At 41.3% G+C, this 22932-nt stretch overlaps 1 protein-coding gene across 2 annotated transcripts in view; it reads right to left on the reverse strand.

The window, feature by feature from the left end:
- Positions 1-13374: 13374 nt before the first annotated feature.
- The window catches only part of UBE2N (ubiquitin conjugating enzyme E2 N), a 31051-nt gene continuing 21493 nt past the window's right edge, over positions 13375-22932 (reverse strand). The window contains exons 2-5 of one of the 2 annotated variants that reach the window (XM_075856834.1): positions 22085-22166; positions 20306-20552; positions 16120-16260; positions 13375-14033 (exon numbers count right to left, since the gene is read on the reverse strand). In XM_075856834.1, coding sequence (XP_075712949.1) covers positions 13993-14033; positions 16120-16260; positions 20306-20552; positions 22085-22090 — 435 coding nt within the window. In that variant the 5' untranslated portion in view covers positions 22091-22166 and the 3' untranslated portion in view covers positions 13375-13992. The remainder of the gene's footprint in view (positions 14034-16119; positions 16261-20305; positions 20553-22084; positions 22167-22932) is intronic. The other variant, XM_075856833.1, reaches the window with a different exon arrangement.

Genomic DNA, 22932 nt, shown 5'->3' on the forward strand with positions numbered 1-22932 from the left:
TCGTTGCCTATCCCACTGGCACACATTGATGCAGCAAGCAATAGCTGCATGCAGCAGGCGGTTATCAATTGCTCACAAATAGGTTCCTGTCGGATAGTGGAACCTCTAGTGCTGCAACTAGTTTGTCGCTGATTTATCAGGGCTCTAAGTCTAAGGAGCCCACCTGTTCACCATTTACCCTCTCGTGATGGTATGGACCTCCCCAGTCAGATCCCCAGGGCACGGCCCTCACATTTAGTCACCAATTGGCATCATGCGTGCTGACTTTGTCGGGCAAGGACGTGGCGATAACACAGATGAGCAGGTAAGGATAGCCACAGGTCCATACCAGGAAGTGGTTAGAATCGGCAAAAGTACCCAGAAGATGGAATCAAGATCACTATCAGAGAGCCCAGCAAGAAAGGTACCACATGTAAATCCAAAGGAGCGAAGGTCCGGTTGCAACAAAGTTCGGAACCAGGATCAGAAAATACAAATACGGAATATACAAGATACTATATGCAATAAGGTAACAGTAACTTAAAGTGGTTGTCCCACCATTACATTTCATATTCATTGTATAAATCATAAAAAATGAACAATGTTTGCCATTCTGTTTAAGTAAACGTCAATTCTTCAGATTTTTTTAGAGTATGGTGCCACCTGGTGTTCAAAGTGTATAGCAATGTGCATAGCCACCTTCTGAGCGGAGTGCTGGTAGACAAGCAAATCACTCCCTACAGCCACGTCTCTGCATAGTGATCATCTGTTCGCCGCAGGGCAACCTATAGAAATAGCTTTCTGCACAGCTTGTCAGGGAAGGAGCAGTAACATGGCAGTATAGGCGAGAACAGCTTTAGACTGGCCCACCAAAGAAGCTGCTGCTTTCTGGCCACAGAGTGGAGAGCCATTGGCTCTGCACAGCCGCTTACGCTAGTAGACCACAAGCTGTTTAAGGCCTGTGGCTTACTACAGGTTGGGAGGATACAGAGGATGTCGGCGTCCCACCGCAGGTGATCTGATGACGTCACTGCGCCGGCCATGGACAACAAGCAGAAGACCTATCCGCTCGTCGTCGGAACGGGGTCAGGTTTTTGTTTTTTTTAATTGCCGCAAATGGCAATCTAACTTTATGGAGGGGGCCTAACGACTATATAGGTGGCACAAAGGGGCCTAACTAGTGTATGGGGGGAACAAAAGGGGCCTAACTTCTATAGGGGCAGCACAAAGGAGGACCTAACTACTATATAGGGGCACAAAGGACCTAACTACAATATAGGGGCACAACGGTATCCTAACTACTATTCAGGGGCACAAAGGTGTCCTAACTACTATATGGGGGTACAAAGGGAACCAAACGAACATTTATAAAGCTAGAAACACACACCCTCTAAGGTTCAGATGAGGTCTGGATGTCCATGGATAGTTCAAATCGGCTACTTGTGTTAGTCATTTGGCCACAGCAACCAGAAGCAGGAGTGGGGTCCTGGATGTGGCGAAGTAAGTACCATGGTTTTTTTAATCCCATACCTGGGATGTAGGTATAAACTCTGTAATCTGGCTGGTGTTTCACAGCATTAGGCCTCTATCACACAGCAGTATTTTGGTCAGTATGTTGCCTCGGTATTTAGAAAACAAAACTAGGAATGGAAAAGAAAAAGTATAATGGAAAGATTTGCACTTCTTCCATGTTTTTGACCCACTCCTGGTTTTGTCTTACAAATACTGATACAAAATACTGCCCAAAAACAGAAAATAGGCCTTATGGAAGAGAAGTGAAGAGGAAGCCACTATTAGGGTATGTTCACAAGGGCAATTTGCAGGTGTATTTCAATGCGTAATCCGCTTGTAATCCGCTTGTGCGCTGAAATACACTTGCAATACGCCCACAAACATCGTCCAAGAATTCAATGGGAAATACACTGTGTAGTTCAGATGAGGCGTATTTCTGCCGTTGAATTCAAACACATCGCGTAAAATTGTACAGCATAAAAAGAAGTGGCCTGTCACTTCTTGATGCGCTTTTTAAGCTGAAATTTCCCAATAAAGTCAATAGAAGGTATTTGCTCCAAATACACTGGCCCTCTATTTGGAGCATATTTGCAGGTGTTTACACCTCCAATTATGCTTTGGAAAGTGACTTTAAAAAAAAAAAAAATAAACTCCCCAAATGGGTATTTTTCTGTTTGGAGCCAAGATGCCTCAGGCTTCATTTCTACATGAGGAACTGAATCTGGAGGAGTATCACAATGGCACCAGACCGTTATGTAGAGGGACTGATTTCCGAGGTAACAGCAAAGTGTAACTATGGCTAATTGAGGTTTACTGATGCTTATATACATTTTTTTTGTGCAACATGCTAGTAACATTTGGTCACATCGTAAAAAACAATTGCATCTGCAAACAATATGCTTTAAAGAAAAAAAAAAAAAGTTGCATTTTTTTATATTATACATATCTAATGTCCGAGTCCTAAAATAAAATTTTCTAATTCAGTAATGCAAAATCTGTAGGCCCCCAACTACCATGTCCTTCTATTCCTGGTGTTTTAATGTGGGAAAGAGGCCCTTTGGCCCACTCAAACAGCAGGATCTGTGTTTCAGGGTATGTTCACACGTCTTAAGAAATTACGTCTGAAATTACGGAGCTGTTTTCAGACGTTTTTGCAAGTACTCGTGTTTTTCGCAGCGTCCTTTACGGACGTAATTGGAGCTGGTTTTCAATGGAGTCAATGAAAAACGGCTCCAAAAACATCCCAAGAAGTGTCCTGCACTTCTTTGACATGGGCGTATTTTTGACAGCGATGCGTAAAATGACACCTTGTCTGAACCGAACATCGTAAAACCCATTGCAAGCAATGGGCAGATGTTTGCAGACGTATTGGAGCCGGTTTTTCAGGCGTAATTCGAGGCGTAAAACGCTCCCATGCATTTGCATGTCGGCAGCAGCAGCACATCTCCATTTACACGGGGAGACGTGCTGCCGACTAGCAATAATTTTTTTTTTAGCTGCACAAAAGATGCGATCAGCTGATGAATCAGCGGCTGATTGCTGGCCTGTTTACCCAGGGCAATGATCGGGAACGAGCATTCATAGGAACACTAGTTTGCTTGCTCATTGGCCCCTGTAAGAGAGCCTTTAGTTTCATAATAAATCTTTTTAAGGGTTAGAGCTCCATAATTTGTATGATAAAGACCTCTAAATCTCCGGCTTTCCTTTACAAAGCAATATAATGAAATAATAAAATGTTTGCCTGGGGCCATGCAGTAGAGATCACACACAAACACCTCCCGCTGAAGTAGAATGGTACCAAATAAATACATATGCCACAGACTTGCCTGCTCTGCCAGGAGGTATCCCCCAATTTTGAAAGACTCGGATAAAGTAAGAGGAGACAAGTATGCAGAACAATACATATTTTCTAGCTTTGTTTCTATTTTTTGTAAATATTTCTTTTACAAGTCATTCCATTTTGTAGTTTCCTTTAACCCCTTCCCGCACCTTGGCGTAACTGTACGTCCAGATAAGCAGTAACTTCGCGCACCTGGGCGTACAGTTACGTCCGCGCTTTAACAGTTAACCGCCGCGCGGCGCTACACCGCAGCGGCGGTTAACTGTGCAGGGTGTCAGCCCTGCTCTCCCCGTTGCCGATCAGCGGCCTGTCGCCGCTGAAATCGGCAATTAACCCCTTCGATGCGGTGGTCGATTGCGATCACATCGAAGAGGTTTACAGCGGATCGGCAGCCCCCCACATGTATTTGCGGGGGCTGGTGATCCTTATCATGGCAACCAGAGGCCAGACAATGACCTCCGGGTTGCCATGTACGGAAGCCTCGGAGGATCAGCCTCCGGCCGTTCCTCCCCTGCTTCCTGTCAGTGTGACAGTTACGTCACAATGACAGTTAGAACACATTACACTACGTGTGTAGTGTAATGTGTTCCAGCAGCGATCAGAGCTGCCAGTCTAAGTGTCCCCTAGTGGGACAAGTAAAAAAAGTAAAAAAAAGATAATAAAAATGTTTTGAAAAAGTGTAAAAATCAAAGTTAGACATCAAAGTGACATAAAGAAAGAATGCTTTTTTTCCTATAATAAGACTTATTATAGGAAAAAAATTAACACGTTAAAAAAAGTACACATATTTGGTATCGCCGCGTTCGTAACGACCCCAACTATAAAACTGTAATATTATTTTTCCCGCACGGTGAACACCGCGAAAAAAATAAACGAAAAACAGTGCCCGAATCACAATTTTTTGGTTACCAACCCTCCCAAAATATACAATAAAAAGTGATCAAAAAGTCGCATGTACGCCAAAATGGTACCAATACAAACTACATCCCGTCCCGCAAAAAACAAGCCCTTACACCGCGTTTTTGACTGAAAAATAAAAACGTTATGGCTCTAAGAATATGGTGACACAAAAATTTATTTATTTTATAAATAAGTGATTTTATTGCACAAACGCTGCAAAACATAAAAAAATTATATACATCTGGTATCGCCGTAATCGTATCGACCCGCAGAATAAAGTATAATGGTCATTTATAGCCCAGGGTGAAGGCCATAAAAAAAACAAATAAAAAACATTGTCAGAATTGATGGTTTTTGGTCACCTTGCTTGCCAAAAAATGGAATAAAACGTGATCAAAAAAATTTCTGGTACCCCAAAATGGTACCAATGAAAACTACAGATTGTCCCGCAAAGAATAAACCCTCACACGGCTCCGGTGGAGAAAAAATAAAACCGTTCTGGCTCTCGGAATATGGCGATGCAAAATGTGCAGAGTGTTCCAAAAGCAGATAAGATCGGGCACCATTTAAAAGTGCGACACCGGCCACATATCTGTGGATTATTATTTATTTACTGCATTATTATACCCTCTTATTATACCCTGATGTACTCCGCACAGATAACATGTACCCTGATGTACCCCGCACAGATTACATATGCCCCCACATTATAAACTGAAACACCAGTAAAACCCCAAACAGAACAACTACCAAGCAAACTCTGCGCCCCAAAAGCCAAATGACCTCCCTCCCTTCTGAGCCCTGCAGCGTGCTTAAACACCAATTTAAGTCCACAGATATGGCATCGCCATACCCGGGAGAACCCGGTTAATATTTTGAGTTATTTGTCTTCAGTGGCACAAACTGGGCATAACATATAGTGCACTAAAATGGCATATGAGTGGAAAATTGTAATTTTCACTCCGCACCATGCGCTGCGCATTAACCCCTGCGCGCACCATGACATAGCATGTCGTAGTGTGGGGGGTGATGTATGGAGCGTCTCACGTAAAAAATAAAGAATTTAGAACGGCAAAATCGCTGTTTTTTTGGTCACCTTGGCTCTACCTAAAAATGTAATAAAAAGTGCTCAAAAAGTTGTATGTACCAAAAAGTTGCACCAATAAAAACGACCGCTCGTCCCTCAATAAATAAGCCCTCATACCGCTCTATTGACTGAAAAATAAAAAAGTTGTGGCTCTTGGAACACGGGGAGGAAAAAACTAAGAAGGAAAAGAAAAAAATGGATCACTCCAGAAAGGGTTAATTACTTTCTAATGAAAAACCATTTATGACCACACGTGGGGTATTGCCGTACTCGGGAGAAATTGCTTTACAAATGTTGGGGTGCTTTTACCCCCTTTATCCTTTGTGAAATTGAAAAAAATGCAACATTTTAGTGGAAGAAATGTCGATATTCATTTTCACGGCCTAATTCTAATAAATCCTGCAAAAGACTTGTGGGGTCTAAATGCCCACTATATCCCTAGATAGATTCTTTAAGTGGTGTAATTTCCACTTTTGGGGGGTTTCCCCTGTTTTGGCCTCTCAGGGGCTTTGCAAATGCGACATGGCACCCAAAAACCATTTCAGCTAAATTTGAGCTCCAAAAGCCAAATAGCGCTCCTTCCCTTCTAAGCCTTGCTGTGGGTCCAAACAGCAGTTTATTACTACATATGGCATATTTCCGTAATCGGGAGAAATTGTTTTACAAATGTTGGGGTGCCTTTTCTCCTTTATTCCTTGTAAAAATTAAAAATGGCTACCTTTTTTCAGAAAAAAAGTCGATTTTTACCTTTACAGAATAATTTCAATGAATTCAGCAAAACAACCGTGGGGTCAAAATGATAACTTTACCGCTAGAAAAATTCCTTGAGGGGTGTAGTTTCCAAAATGGGGTCACTTTCCGGGGGTTTCCACTATTTTGTTCCCTCCAGTGCATTTCAAACGCGACATGGCACTGAAAACCATTCCAGCAAAATCAGAATTTCAAAATCCAAATGGTGCTCCTTTCCTTCTGAGTCCTGCTGTGGGTCCAAACAGCAGTTTATTACCACATATGGGGTATTGCTATAATCAGGAGAAATTGCTTTACATATGTTGGGGTGTTTTTTCTCTTTTATACCTTGAAAAAATTTAAAATTTCTACGTTTTTTCAGAAAAAAGTAGATTTTCATCTTCACAAACTAATTCAAATAAATTTAGCAAAAAAACTGTGGCTTCAAAATGCTAACTATACCCCTAGATAAATTCCCTGAGGGGTGTAGTTTCCAAAATGAGGTCACTTTTGGGGGTCTTTATTGTTTTGGCCCCACAAGACCTCTTCAAACCTGACATGGTACCTAAAATATATGCTAAAAAAAGAAGGCCCCAAAATCCACTAGGTGCTCCTTTGCTTCTGAGGCCTGTGTTTCAGTCCATGACCGAACTAGGGCCACATGTGGGGTATTTCTAAAAACTGCAGAATCTGGGCAATAAATAATAAGTTACATTTTTTGGGAAAAACCTTCTGTGGTATAGAAAAAAATGTATTACAAATGAATTTTGTATAAAAAAAAATGAAATTTGTAACTTTCACCTCTACTTTGCTTTAATTCCTGTGAAACGCCTAAAGGGTTAATACACTTTCTGAATGCTGTTTTGAATACTTTGAGGGGTGCAGTTTTCAAAATGGGGTGATTTATGGGGACTTTCTAATATATAAGACTCTCAAAGCCACTTCAGAACTGAACTTGTCCTTGTAAAAATCGCCTTTTGAAATTTTCTTGAAAATATGAGAAATCGCTGCTAAAGTTCTAAGCCTTGTAACGTCCTAGAAAAATAAAATAATGTTCAAAAAACGATGCCAAACTAAAGTAGACATGTGGGGGATGGTAACTAGTAACTATTTTGTGTGGTATTACTATCGGTTTTACAAGCAGATACATTTAAATTTAGAAAAATGCTAATTTTTCGCTAAATTTTGGTGTTTTTCACAATTAAATACTGAATCTATCGGGCAAATTTTGCCAGTAACATAAAGTCCAATGTGTCACAAGAAAACAATCTCAGAATCGCTTGGATAGGTAAAAGCATTCCGGAGTTATTACCACATAAAGTGACACATGTCAGATTTTAAAAATCGGCTTCGTCCTGAAGGCCAAAACAGGCTCAGTCCTGAAGGCCAAAACAGGCTCAGTCCTGAAGGGGTTAAATGTGTTCACCTAAGTTGCTCTTTAATTCAACTTAAATATTCTCTCGCAGGTACTTCAATTGGAAAAACATAAACCGTGTTAAGTTTCCTCTAATGACCAGAGGCATAACTTCAAGCTCCTGGACCCTCCACTCGCAAGCTTTGTAACAGGTCCCCATCCCCCATGTGTCTTTTAGAATACCGTTGTCTTATGTGCCAAAGGGGACTATGGGCCCCTTCTGGCGCAACAACTCCCTTTGCCCTCCCTAAAGCTACGCCCCTGCTAATGAGATTTATTCCCATTTTTGCTATAAACATTATACAGATTAAACAGAAACTGCTACTATCCCACCTTCTGGAGTGTGCCCTCATGGGAGTAGATTACACATTAAGGCCAAGATCACGCACACAGTTTTGATGCCGTTTTTGACTGCCAGAAGGGGACATAAAAGAAAGGAGCAAGCTCAGTCTTTTCTTTATACCTTTTGGATCCACCTCTGACTCTGGCTTAAAAAAAACAGCCAAAAACTGTGTGTGTGATTATGGTCAAAATACTGCTGTCATTCCACTTGTGGTTCATTGTATAAGCTCTGACTACTAAAGACTTAGGCACCATGCACACGACCGTGCCCGCGATCACAGCCCACGATTGCAGGCACGGCCGGCCGCCGACTGACAGCCACATTTTTGGGCCGTGCTCCCATACAAAGTATGGGAGCACGGCCCGCAAAATGAAAAAGAACGGACATGTTCCATAATTCCCGGAACATTTCCACTGAGGTTTTTTACGGTCGTGTGCATGGGGCCTTAAACAGAACATTGTAGCATTCCTATTCATAAGGAGATATATTACATGGATCATATAGGACAAAATGCTTTTTCACCCACCATATTTGCACGTAAGTCACACATTAAGGAAAAATTTAGAAAATACAAAAACAAAATTCAAAACCAAAAGAAATCTTTTATTTCTCAGTCTTCCATTCATCCATTTTCTCCTTTGAAACCTCTGTTCAGACTGGTCTCTGGCTGTGAGGTAAGTGCTTGCAGCAGGAGCCCTCCTCCATTACCCTGTGTGCAATAGCAGGCCATGCAGAATAAATGCTGCCCGCTTTGCAAAGTCTTGCCCCTCAGTCGTCTGCCAGCCAAAGATTTAAGGGATCAGGAGAAAAATTAAAGTGTAGCTAAATGATTGAAAAACTTCTGACTTGTCATAGTGACCTGTCAGAAGTTTGGATTGGTGGGGTTCCGATACATCGGCTTTCCAGAAAAAGCCCAACAGACCCGAAGCGGCTGAGTGCTCACAAGAGCGCTTCAGCTCTAGCGATTGGTGGGGGACTCAGTGCTCAGTCCCCCACCAATCCAAACTTCTGACATGTCACTATGACAAGTCAGAAGTTTGTCAAACGTTTAGCTACACTTTAAGGGCGGATTCAGACGAACGTGATTTTCGTCCGTGCAGCCCGCGTGGTATTCACACGGGTCGCACGGACCTAAACAAGTCTATGGGGCAGTGCACAGTCCGTGAGTTTTGCGCAGCGCGAGTCCGCTGCGTAAAACTCACGACAGGTTCTATATTTAGCCGTTTATCACGCACCCATTGAAGTCAATGGGTGCGTGAACATCACGCATGCCCCATGGTAGCACTTCTGTGGGACAAGCGTTATTCGCGCAACAGCAGTAAAGGAATGAATGTAAACAGAAAAGCACCACATGCTTTTCTGTTTACAAACATCCAAACGGAGTGTCATAATGATGGCGGCTGCGCGAAAAGCACGCGGCCGCGCATCCATATGAACAGGACACACGGAGCTGCCACGCGCGCAAAACGCTCACGTTCGTCTGAATCCGCCCTAAAGGGTATGTTTGTTTTGGACAACCTCTTCCTATGTGATCCTGAAGATGAGCTGTAGGGTGAAGTAAAGAATTACACAGCACTTCTTGAAATCAATGGGCCATCCTCGTAACACATTGTTGACCTAGACCCATCAGAATAGGCACATTTTTTTGTAGAGTGGGGGGGGGGGTCTAAAAGAGGCAACCCACTTTACACCCGTGTTTTATGCAAAATTTCTGTAGCCTTTCAGACGCACGCAGAAAAAAAAACGCAGACAGAATACTTGCCTATTATGTTACATTTCTCTTGTCGATGTGTTGCGATGAAATTGCTGCTGTACACGTACAGAACGCAGCTTTTGGTAGTCGCTTTTTGTACTGAATGTTGCGATACATAAAGCAATTCTTTTGTGAACACGATTCCTGGCCTATTATCCCTTCCTATCTCTAGCATTAAATGTATAACAGCAGCTGGAAGAAATGCAGGACTCAGAACAGTTTCTTCCTTTTATTTGCAACGTTATCTTACATTGAGACATGCCATTATAGGAGAAGACCTATTAAACATTCTTAATGAGTCATTACAAAAAGTGTTACAATAAGTTAAAGAATTAACATACAGAAGTTTAGATGAGGAACTGCACAATTGGAACTACAAACCATTTCACAGGACACCATTGAATGGAAGAATGCGTTCCTAAAAAATTTACTTTTAAGGTCTGGCCAAAAACATGAACATAATGTGATCTCTGAGCAGTCAGACATCACATAGGACATGGACTCGCATGCAGAAAACATATTCAAACAGTAGCGGACTACTTTCTAGGTTATAAATCTGCATTAACGTCTATTTACAAACTGTGCTGGGTACGTCTCATCTATATCCAGCAGAAACATCACTTGGCAGGGATTCTCACTTGTCTCCATCTGTGTGTATTGTTAGATGGTAGTCTGCTTAGCAGGTCATGTCTAATGTATCATAACATAAATCATACTGCAGTAATACAGTCTAAATATACATGAGGATTTACTGCACTGCTAAACAGTTTAAAATCAGCAAACTGACCGGAGGATTGACGATTTTTTTATGGACACCAAATGTTCAGTTCTACAGGAAGAGCACAAAGTCTACAGATTAGCATTAGGAATGCTGGGTAGACTTTCGTTCACAGCAAAATAAAAGGGTAAAAAAAATCTCTAAATTGATGCTGTATAAGCTTTTGTATGCCACTGGCATTTAAGTTTAGAAAAGTAATGAAAAAATAAGCCTGCTTTGTAAATAATGTGCATTGTACATCGCTAGTGCCGCAGTGCACTTTAATCATTTCTTACAGTCTAACAGAGGTTATGTGGGTTACCTGCAAAACTAATATACATTCAATGTAAAGGGGTGGTAAACAGCACTTGCAATCTTGCTGGGACTTTTTGCTGTGAGAGGGAAAGAGGCTTTGAGAGCTCACATTGGCAGTTTGGTGCCTGCAAGGCCTCAAACTGCTCAATGTGAAATAAGGAGCAAAAAAAAAAAAGTTGCATGTGGCATAGTGCATGTTTGGGCTTTTTTTGTGAAGACTGGCAAGTTTATGTTAACAACCTCTTTAAATATGACTTTTTACAAAAACTAAAAACTGGTGTATGTAAAAATGAAATGGAAACCATGGTGATGAAGTCCAGACTTGTCAGTCACATACTTTCTGCTTTACTTGTATCATTTCCTTATAGTTCTTTTCACAGTAACCGTTAAATCATTAGAGAAAAAAATAAATGATCTCCCATATACAATGATATTTGGACGCCAGTTTAGCAAATCTTCCGAGGCGTCATGAGACAGTGGCACTTTATGAACATCTTATAGGTGGTTGTTGACTACACTTTCTACTGTCCTCCTGAAGCCCCACCTATACAGACTTTTTTAGAGGGAATGCAGAAGTGTCGTTTAACACCATCAAATGCCAGCCTAGTGGGCTGTTTTTAACCCTTTATGGCCACCCTGAAGATGCCCTTATTTAAAATGCTGCCGCCTCACAACAGTGGTTTGAAAGCCGCTTATTTTATCTCTACCAGTTAAAGTTTGTTCCTTTGAAATGTCTCAATTAATCATAAACATATGGGGGCAGTTATGTAAAGGTTTTTGTAAAACAGCTAACCTTATTAGGGTATGTTCACACGGCAACACCAATTACGTCTGAAATTAGAGCCGTTTTCAGGCGAAAACAGCTCCTGAATTTCAGACGTTTTGACAAGTGCACAGGTTTTTCGCAGCATCTTTTACGGACATAATTGGAGAGGTTTTTCCATTGGAGTCAATGAAAAACTGCTCCAATTACGTCCCAAGAAGCGACAGGCACTTCTTTGAAGCGGGCGTCTTTTTACGCTCAGTCTTTTGACAGCGGTGCGTAAAAAAAAGCCTGTCTGCACAGAACACCGTAAGACCCATTGAATTAAATGGGCAGATGTTTGCAGACGGTTTGGAGCAGTTTTTTCGGCTGTAATTCGAGGCGTAAAACGCCTGAATTACATCCGTAAATAGGGCGTGTGAACACGCCCTTACAGAAAAAGGCTGAATGAGGCCTTAGAAAAATGCAACATGTCTCCCTTGATGGAGTGATAGTGTCAGACAGCTGTAATACGGCTGCATTTTAGCGTGCATATTACAGCTACCAGTCCCGACTCAACCATGTGTCTACTGACCTAAACTAAAAACATCATAGAGATCGGACTATGCATTATTATACCATTAAGAACCTGTGCAATGACGGCTTCTCAAACATACAATGGATAAAGAGGATTCCAAAACTGAAATATGTAGAATGACAATTTCCTTCATTAAGAAACCTCTACAAGCATCCATCCAATTCCAAATGTGGTAATGTATATATAGACGGACCATCACCGACAATACTGTCAGTACTGCCTTTTCCATCAATTCAGGATCTTGTATCCGTGTTATAAATTTAGAACCTAGAAAACACCACATTGATAGGATGTTTAAATATCAGTGGCGATAATTTGTGTTCCCCATGTTGCTTAATAAAGTAGACCACGCTCTAAGTTTTGAAAACATATACAACTAGTGGGTGCGCTCAGTAAAAGGATGGTCACCAGTACAGAACTATCTCAATAAGGGCACCTATAAGATGCAATACTACAACTTAATTAGTGGGTACAAGGGCACCCACCACACAGCTCCTTGATGTGTGATTCGTTTGGGGGAGAAAGTGGTAAAGTGTGCCCTATCTGTATCTCTCAGCCCCTAAAAGGAACAGTTTCAGCTGGTAAAAAGACCCGAGTGCCCACAAGTTGGAGTGGCATGTCAATTTGCATCCACTAATTTAATTCGGCCTGATTGGTGACTCTTTTATATTGTTCCACGCACACTTATTGTACAATTGAAGTCCGTTTTCTTACTCATATTTTGCTGTGTGACAGTTACATGAAAGTAATTCAAAAGAAAAGTCTGTGTGTAGCCTCAGACGAATATATAAACCATATGGTATTCTTGGTAGGGTCATGCAACTTCATACATATGTGAAGAACTACTGAAAAAATGAGCGCAAATCCCATTAAACAAAGAGACACCACAATCTTTCAGATTTTTCTTTTTTATCGTGTAGAGGAAACCTGAAAAAATTTGATATATAAAAAGAGAAAACAAAAATTCTATAGTTGAGCGCAGAACACAAAAATCGAATGTCATGTCTGCAACAATCTTAGTTACAGATAGAAGTGAATGTTTGAAGCACCTCAAATGGCACGGAGTATTCGGAAACATAGCATTCTCAATATCTAAGCCCTTAGAATTCCAGGCTTAACCGCGAATGCCTATCACAACATGGAAAAGATCTTTCTTGACATAATTTTCCCTGAACAGACGGAATTCGGTTATAAAATTCACATTTTGTAATAGCACCGGATTTAAGGACTATTCTGCAAGTATTGAGGGTTACTATAAAACATACCATTATCTACTCAAAGGTAGAATACTCATCTGTCCTGCTAACCATCTCTGACACGATGGTGGGAAGGAGAAGACTTTTCTTTTTTTATCAAGTTCATAAGCATTACAGAAAAATAAAGAAAAACTGTACAAAGGCAAAAGTAGAATAACAAAAAAATATTTTACTAAAACATAAGATATACAGATTTTCAAGACAAGCCATACAAAATGGTCACAAGCTTTGGAAGGTTTAACACTCAAAAGAAAGGTGATTAGTGAAGGTTGAGCCGAGATTAGAACGGGCTCCCGGTTTTGCCATTGTTTCTTCGATCAAGCTTGTCCGCCTACTCTGTCTACAATAGCAGGCTACATCAGGCAAATACACTAAGTTCAGGTTAGCTGCATTCAAAGGACAAAACTAGGAGAATAATAAAAGGGAGGTGCCCAGTAATTAAAAAAAACAAAAAATAATAATAATCAAGACGCAACTAACCTAGAACATCTCAACGGAGAGATACGGAGGTAGCGCCACCTCTTCTGAACATGCTAATGATAATCTACAGCCTCTGCTCATGCGGTACACCAGTGAAATAGGACAAGACATGAGATTTGCTACTGTGCATTTAATCACCAAAGACTGACCATGTCTGGGCTTTTTTTTTTTTTATTCTGTATTTTTTTTATTTTTTAAGACTGTGTCCATTAAATGCAAACAAAAAAAAAGGAAGAAGTCTTGGCAGAACAGAAGATTTGATGCACACTTGGGAGATCAAGAAGAATTTAAACATTATTTGTGGCGTATAGCCTAGTCCACGCTCTGGCTGCAGGGAACAAAGAAAATAGGTGAAGAATTAGTTGCAATAGATCTTTCAGTCTGCATGCTATATTCATCGTTTATCAGGTAGGAGAAGGGATCATTGGAAAACACATTATCACAATTATTTCTTAACCCGTTAGTGACCGGCCCATAGTCTTTTTACGTCGGTCACTAACGGGCCTTATTCCGATGCCATAGACTTTTTACGTCGCGGCATCGGAATAAGTAAACAGAGCAGGGAGCTGTCAAATCTCCCTTCTCTCAGCTGCCAGAGGCAGCTGAGGGCTGGGGGCGTCCCTGCTCTGCCTGGTGAGATCGATATTAGTATCGATCTCACCCGTTTAACCCCTCAGATGCGGTGCTCAATAGCGAGCACCGCATCTGAGTGGTTTTGGAGAGAGGGAGGGAGCTCCCTCTCTCCCCCACCGACACCCGGCGATACGATCGCCGAGTGTCTGCGTCTCCAATGGCAACCGGGGGCCTAATAAAGGCCCCCAGGTCTGCCTGGAGTGAATGCCTGCTAGATCATGCCGTTTTAAACGGACAGGCATAATACACTGCAATACAGAAGTATTGCAATGTATTATAATAACGATCGCAGAAAAAGTTTAAAAAAAACAACTTAATAAAGTTAAAAAAAAAATGTGAAAAAAAAATGAAAAAAACACTTTTTCCCCTTACAAAATGCTTTACTATTAAAAAACCAAAATAAAGCTAAAAAGTTACACATATTTGGTATCGCCGCGTCCGTAATGACCCCGACTATAAAGCTATTACATTACTTAACCCGCACGGTGAGCGCCGTAAAAAATTAAATAAAAAACGACAGAAAAATTGCTGTTTTCTGTGAATCCTGACTTTAAAAAAATGTGATTAAAAAGTGATCAAAAAGTCGCATCTACTCCAAAATGGTACCAATAAAAACTACAAGTCGTCCCGCAAAAAGAAAGCCCTCATACAACTGCATCGGCGAAAAAATAAAAACGTTATGGCTCTTCAAATATGGAGACACAAAAACAAATAATTTAGAAAAAAAAGCGTTCTTACTGTGTAAAAGTAGTAAAACATACAAAAACGATACAAATTTGGCATCGTTGCAATCTTAATAACCCGCTGAATAAAGTTATTGTGTTATTTATATCACACGGCAAACGGCGTAGATTTAGGACGCAAAAAAGAGTGGCGAAATTTCAGATTTTTTTTCTATTCCCCCCAAAAAAAAAGTTAATAAAAGTTAATTAATAAATAATATGTCCCCCAAAATGGTGCTATTAAAAAATACAACTTGTCCCGCAAAAAACAAGACCTTATACAGCTATGTCGACGCAAAAATAAAAAGGTTATAGCTCTTGGAATGCGACGATTGAAAAACTTAAAAAATAGCCTGGTCATTAAGGTCCAAAATAGGCTGGTCATTAAGGGGTTAAAGGCTATGTACACCTTGAAAAAGATTTTCGTGCTTTAAGTGTGTTTGGTGCAACTTTGTAATTCGTTTTTATTATTATTTGTACTTTTTCTGATCTTTTTATCTTGCGCTGAAACCTGAATCCATCACTTCAGCGGCACTGACTGGGTCAGTGACAGCGGTTCCTGCCTGTCAGATTGAGCGGTTATTGATCACATCTGACACGCAGGAACCGCCGTCACTGAATCAGTCAGTGCCGCTGACCTGATGGATTCAGAACCCAGTGCAAGATACAGCTTCTATGTATCCAGGATACAAAGCAGCTGTATCTGAAAAAGTTGAAATAATTATTAATAAGTGTATCAGGGTTTTTGGTGCAACTTTTTAATTACTTTAAAAAATATTATTACATTGCCTTTAAGCGAGGTAAGCTGGAGGTCGCATTTGCAACGACTACATCCTATTCGCTAAATTGTTTTTGCGATTTTGTAATGGCGTTGGGCAATATCTTGCACACTATGAAACCGCTTGCGCCACTTCTCTCTAAGCCTTTTTGGAAAGTATCAATATTTTAAAAACACGGTTTTCAGAAAAACATATCTTACCTACAGTGTAATATATTACGCTCATAACGAAGTGTAGAAGTAGTGTCACGCTAGATTATGTTACTAGTAAACAAGAATACCTGTTTCTATGGCTTGGGCTTCATTTGTCTTCCACTGCTCGGCTACATCATTTGCTAATGGATCATCTGGGTTGGGTGCGCTTAACAAAGCCTGAATTGATAGAAGCACTGTACGGATCTGCAGAGCCGGAGACCATTTATCTGCACACACAGGAGGTGAAAAGGACATCAACACTGTTCTGTGTCAGAGGCAAAGCCAGTTATCCAAGCGTGGTAATTGTGACAGCGTGACAAAAACTTTTAGCTAAACTTTTGTTTTTACAGTAGAAACTAGAGAAAGAAAAAAATAAAAACGGACACTCAAGAGAGAGATAAAGGACTTTTACTAGTAAGATTTCAGCAGCCATCCAGGGTTCTTGTATATAGGTATTCAAGTTCCATTAAGGAATTTCTGACAGCTCTTGTTTTCTTTTGTTGAAACCAGATTGACCCAATCTGTCAAAGGCTGAAATCACACCAGGAGGAGTGGATACAAAAGAAAGGAGAAGTAGTCTTTCGTTTATACTTTTTATTCTTTTTCGATCCACTGCTGTATTGCTCAAAAAACTGCATTGAAAACTGCCATGAAATCTGCATGTGTGATTCCAGCCTAAGAAACTAAAGCCGGCATACATTAAGCATTTCAGACGGCCGTCGTTGATGGTTGGTCTATAAAAGGTTAAAACAACAATTCACCGATTGATCTCTGCCTTAGGCCTTATTCACACGAACGTATATTGCGTCCGCGCTACGCGTGTGAAAATCAGGCGTGTCGCACGGACCTATGTTAGTCTATAGTGCCGTTCAGACGGTCAGTGATTTTCATGCAGCGTATGTCCGCTGCGTATAACTCACGACACACAGAAGCACTTCTGCGTGCCACGCGTGATTCGCGCTACAGTAGTAAAATAAATGAAAAAAGAAAAGCACCTCCTGCTTTTATGTTTGTAAACATAAAACCAGAGTGTCTTCACACTGCCATATGCACGGAAATCACGCAGGCATGCACCACATACTGATGCCACACAGAACTTTTGCGCGCGCAAAAGGACACGTTCGTGCAACTAAGGCCTTAAGCTATGGCCCGCTCTTCTATTGATAGGATGAAGATTGGTCATTTGGTATAAACAACGGTCCAACTACAAGCAGCACCCAAGAACGATCCACAGATATCTGCATTCAGTCGCCATCTTTTCGTATCCCGATGGTCTTTAGAAAATGGTCTAAATTAGCCAGCTAAAATCTCTAATGTATATCTAGCTTTACTCTTCAGGCAAACCTCCCTCTTCATATAGCATTAGCATACAGTGCTAGGAATATTTATTTGTCCTTCCGCATGTACTCTGTTATTGCACATTGAGCTCTCTTTTCTCTAAGTAAATTGTTTTTAGGGGAAAATATATCTCACATACAGAAGGAGTCCAATGGAGCTTATATGGTCCCCTTTATTAAAGGGGTTTTCCCATGAAGGACATTTATGAGATATCCACAGGAAATGGCATAAATGTCAGACAGATGCAGGTCCCAGCTCTGGCACCCGTACCTATCTATAGAACGGGGCCCCCTAAAGCATGTTCTGCCGCTCTGTGCTCCCGCAGCCTCACGGCCACTTCCTGGTTATATGGTCGGGAGTTACAAAAACAGCGTAGCTCCCTGAGCTACGCGGTTTCCGTAACTCTCATAGTAGTGAATGGCATTTACATAAAGCAGCATAGCATGCGAGCTACGCCGTTTCCGTAACTACCATTCAGTTCTATGGGATTTACGGAAACAGCGTATCTCGGCGAGCTACGCTGTTTTTGTAACTCCCGACCATATAACATTTTTAACAGAGCGGCTGAACAGGGTTTAGGGGGCCCTGTTCTGGAGATAGGTGCGGGTCCCAGAAGTGGGACCCGCATCTATCTGACATTTATGACATATCCTGTGGATATGTCAAATGTCTCGGATAGGAAAACCCCCATTAAAGAGGATCTGCCACTACTTTATTAATGCCCAATCTCCTAACTAATCGAATACGCGCTACGATGCTGATAATTCTAGTGAAAATTGTGTCCTGAAAAGTTTACCATGTTAAAAGTTATCAGCTTATTATTTCTAATTATGCAAATGAGGCTATACTTGCCAAAGGGGCGGTAAAGTTGCTCTCTCTTTGGGCGGTGTTTATGTTGTCTGTAGAATATTACCCAAACAGCATCATACAGCTTCTCTCCTTCCCTGCACAGTGTAATCTCGCAAAGGGGGGAACTGTATGATGCGGATTAGACTGAGTCATACAGACAACACAAACACCGCCCACGGAGAGCAGAGCGTTACCGCCCCTTTGGCTGGTATAGCCTCATTTGCATACCTAGAAAAAAAGCTCATAACTTAAAATAAACTTATTGGGACACAATTTTCACTGTAATTATCTGCGTGATTATTAAGGAGATTGGGCATTAATAAAGTTGAGGCAGATCCTCTTTAAGAGTGAGACCATCAGTCTAATAGTTCAAAGTGAAGGTATTATTAAATTGGCATTGCTGCTTTTGTTTCTTAGCCAAAGTTGGGTATCAAATTATAGTATACGGTTACAATTGTTTGGTTACAATTAATAGGCTCGGTTTACATATGCATCTGACGGAAGATTAGCTAGTCCCAATGACATAAAATGTGTGAACAGAGACGTTTCTCTATGTCTTTTGCAAAAATGACAGAACAGAAGGACAGATTAAATGCATAGTGTGAGCAGAACCTTAAAGAGGAGCTCTCCTGACATGTCTTTTAGTAAACACTTGTATTCCCCATGATACAACCATGCTGGAGCACCTTTACTTAGGGTAAGGCCCCACAGAACGACAAGGACACGGGCAAGAACCTTACCAGCTTGATGTTCGGAGCGGTTGTAAAATTGCTGGTTAACGGCTGCACGGTGTAGTGGGTAAAACTACTTGTTACCTGCAAGATGATGCACCCCTTAATGAATAGACCCTTATGGCTGTACGATTGCTTCAGAACTGTTATTTCATGGGATATACAAGTATTTACTAAAAAGACATGTCAAGAGAGGTGACAGGTCCTTCTCATACAGGCCATATACATTCGATAAAAGTTGGCCAAACCCAACGATTTTGGCCAACTAATGTGTATCTTCCAACTTTCCCCAGATGGAAGATATTAAGGGGAAAAAGGATCAGCCATGTTGGATTTCAATGGGGGAGATAACTTATATCTTTACTCCGGTTCCCCTGGTCGAATATTAGATTTTGTCTAAAGGCGACAAATTGCCTAAATATGCATAATGGGGGACATGAGTAAGGTGACAACTATTCTTTTTACATCACCAATGACTGGTATATCACACTCCCATGTAAATGCTCTCTGCGTCAGCAAGGTAAATGTAAAGGTTATGTGCATATTTGTGCTTAGCATGCAGTAAGGGTTTACCCATCTCTGCTTTCCGTTGAGGCCGCTGACCTCTGCACAGATCAAGTGTCTGGTGCAGTGAGCCCATCAGACGTTCATGGGGAGAACTACTGACATGTCGTAATGAAAAATACTTGCTTGCTATATTCAGAACCATCCTGGTCATAGATATTCTTCTACATCCTAGGTAAGCATCCAGTAGATCGCATTCTACTGGTAGATCTTTGAAAGGTCCTGTGTAGATCACGGATGCCAAGGTACAATATTGGGGGCACTTCAGTTCACACATTTTGGAATGAAGCAGCACTATTCTAGCCATAAAAAAAATACGAGAAGCCCCTACAGACCCATTGAAGGGTTATTCCAATCTCAAAGTGATCACTTTTTGTTCAGAGGGGGTCCGACTGGCAAAAACCCCCACCGATCTGGAGAATGAAGGGGCCGCAGCGCTGCCCAAGGTCTGTAAGATTACATTTAAATCATGTCAAAAAGAGGTAGTGGCTCTGTTATACACAGAAGTCATGACACTAGTGTGGATAGAGCCTTTGGCTACTTTTACACAGCAGTATTTTGGTCAGTATTCATAAGCCACAATCCGGAGTGGAACCTGCACAGAGAAAAAAAGTGTAATGGAAAGATTGGCACTTCTTCCATGTTCTGTCTTACAAACACTGAAGTAAAATACGGCCGCGTGAAAGTGGCCTAAAATAACGTTTTCTTTAAATCCTTATATAGATACCTTATCATAGCAATGGGTTAGGGATTTTGGAGTACGGTGATCCAAATCAGTTAGTGGTCTTACCTTTCAAGATATCTAAACATATCCTCCCCAGCTTGTCTACATTGGGGTGATAGATTTTTGTCATGAAGCGTACTTTAGGAGCTGCCATTGGGTACTCTTCAGGAAGGAATAATTCAAGTTTAAATGTCCCTCCTTCAAAGGGTGAATCTTGTGGACCCGCAATTACAACATGGAAGTATCGTGCATTGCAGTCATCTGGCTCAGCTTTTATCCCAGGGACTGGCTCTGCCATTAAGCGCTGGGTTTCCTACAATACATAATAAATTAATTAATATACATAGGCACGGACAAAAAAAAATAAAAAAAATTCAGGAAGTCAAAAATGCATCTGTTTACAATAACAATGGCTCTTTATCCCGACGATCAAATTAGTTCACTGTAGCTTTGTATGTCACCTAATGCGTGTTATACGCAGTCCCAGACTACAATATGCAAACTGTGTGCGCCGATCATCTAAGACCCTTTAGATTACCCATTACATCATCACTGTGTCTAACCTAAAAATTCCCCTGCTGCTCCTAGCAATTCAGTGTAGGAGGTTCCTATCAGCGCTGCATGACCGATTTTCAGAGGAATGCCTCATTGTCAGCAGCATATTCATACAATTTTGGGCACACTGAGGACACAGCTATATATTACACTAAGGCTGGGTTCCCACAGTGCAGATTTGCTGCAGACAGCCTAAGGGTCCTCATACACGGCCCAATAAATGACAGATCGGTGCTCGTTTGCTCCTTTCACACGGAGCAATGATTGCTTATGTATAGTGACAAGCGCTCGTTACTCCGATCACTCGTTCCTATACATTTTCATTATGTCGGCAGCGCCACTCTCCGATTACACAGCGAGATGTGCTGCCGTCAACGATCATTTTTAATTCTGCATAAAAGAGCAGATCAGCCGATGAATGAGCGTTTGCTCGTTCATCGGCTAATGGTTGTTCTGATTACACAGGGCAATGATCGGGCAAACGAGCATTATATGAACATTCATTTGCCCGATCATTGGCCCGTGTAGGAGACGCAGAGTACTTGGCAGGCTGGACGATGAAAACACTGACATCACTTTGCCAAATCTGTGGTAGATCACAGGGACAAAGAAATGGTGTATGAAAGGGGTAAAAAATAGAGTCCAAAAAAAAATAAATACAAACTGGGCAAGGCAGTATAATATATCCCATTATTGTACTGTGGACAAGTTTTTATGCGGATCATGGAGGGTGGCTTTAAAGGAAACATGCCTGTGTTTTGAGGTAAAAATAGCAGTACTGAATAACAAACATATGCCAGCTTGATCAGAACCCAACTCAACATATTTTCATAGTGCCCCAGTAAGCGTGCCGACACACAGTTTGAAGAGGAACGATGTGAGAGGTCTAGTTGAGGAAATTCCACTAGAAGAGTCAGTAAACAAACATTTAAAAAATGGGCATTGCTTTCCCTTTAGCTGCCCCATACACAAACATGAATATAATAATCACATTATACCCCCATAACCCTCATTTTTTTGAAAGTAGACATCTGGCAACATTGTGAAAATTCCACCCATCACTCATGGCTACCTCCATGCAATTTTTGCAACAGAACACATTGTGTGAAAAATGCAGAAAAGTCACGTTTGTGGCTAAAAGTCTTCCCCAAGCAGAGGCAGAGATGCAAAACATCTCCTGAAAGTAAAAGTTCAATGTGTACAGGGTTCATACATGCCACTTTTGCCAATGTCTTAGGTCTTCACGCAAAGGTATTCACATAATCACCAGAACTAAATAGAATTTCTTACCAGCATTTGGATTTTTGCTCTGAGTCACGCAGTCGATAAATGCAGGGGGTCATTAGATGTGTAACTGCTTATTTCTTCACCCCTGTCAAAGGAAAAAAAAGAAGACTCTCCCACTAATGGGTAAGAACACACAGGGCGGATACGCTGCATAAAAGTACACAGCGTATCTGTCATGGAAGCCGCACGGAATTTCGCATGAAAAACAGAACGAAAGTGTGGTGCAGTTTTTCGGGCGGCATGTCCACTGCGTAAAAACTACGCTGTACTCTATGTGACTGCTGCAGCCTTTGATTGGCTGTAGCAGTCACATGGGATGAAACGGTTTCCCAGGAGGCTGGGCTGCGCTCAGGAGAGAAGATTGCGTCGCTAGGACTACGGCCAGGGTAAGAACAAAACTTTTTTTTTTTATTAATGCCAAAGAAACTTTTTTTTTCTGTGCTGCTACTGTATTATGTTGCAGTGTTTACGCCTAAATGTGACAGATCGCACATGTCCTCTCTGATTGGCAGGAGTGATATCTGGACGAAAGGCTCCTGTATTCACCCTCCTGGGGCCACTGGAGGCTGTAAGGCGGGACAAACAAGTGTTGCGCCCGAATAGATTTCATACATCCTTAGCAGTGAAAGGGTTAAGGCTCAATATGTTTATCAAGAGTTTTAGTGAGCCAGGAAAATTGTAGTGTTTGTTGTGCATTGTCATGTTCTAAAACCACCGGAACCGTAAATAAAATAAAAATTTAAATCTACCGTACTTACTATCCAAATTCTTCCTGTGTACCTTGTAGGCCGTGTCCCTCAGTCTGACTTTATGACTAGGAAGTATGGACAGTATATACATAGAAATGCAAT

The sequence above is a fragment of the Rhinoderma darwinii genome, chromosome 3, assembly GCF_050947455.1.
Source record: "Rhinoderma darwinii isolate aRhiDar2 chromosome 3, aRhiDar2.hap1, whole genome shotgun sequence".
Lineage (NCBI taxonomy): Eukaryota > Metazoa > Chordata > Amphibia > Anura > Rhinodermatidae > Rhinoderma > Rhinoderma darwinii.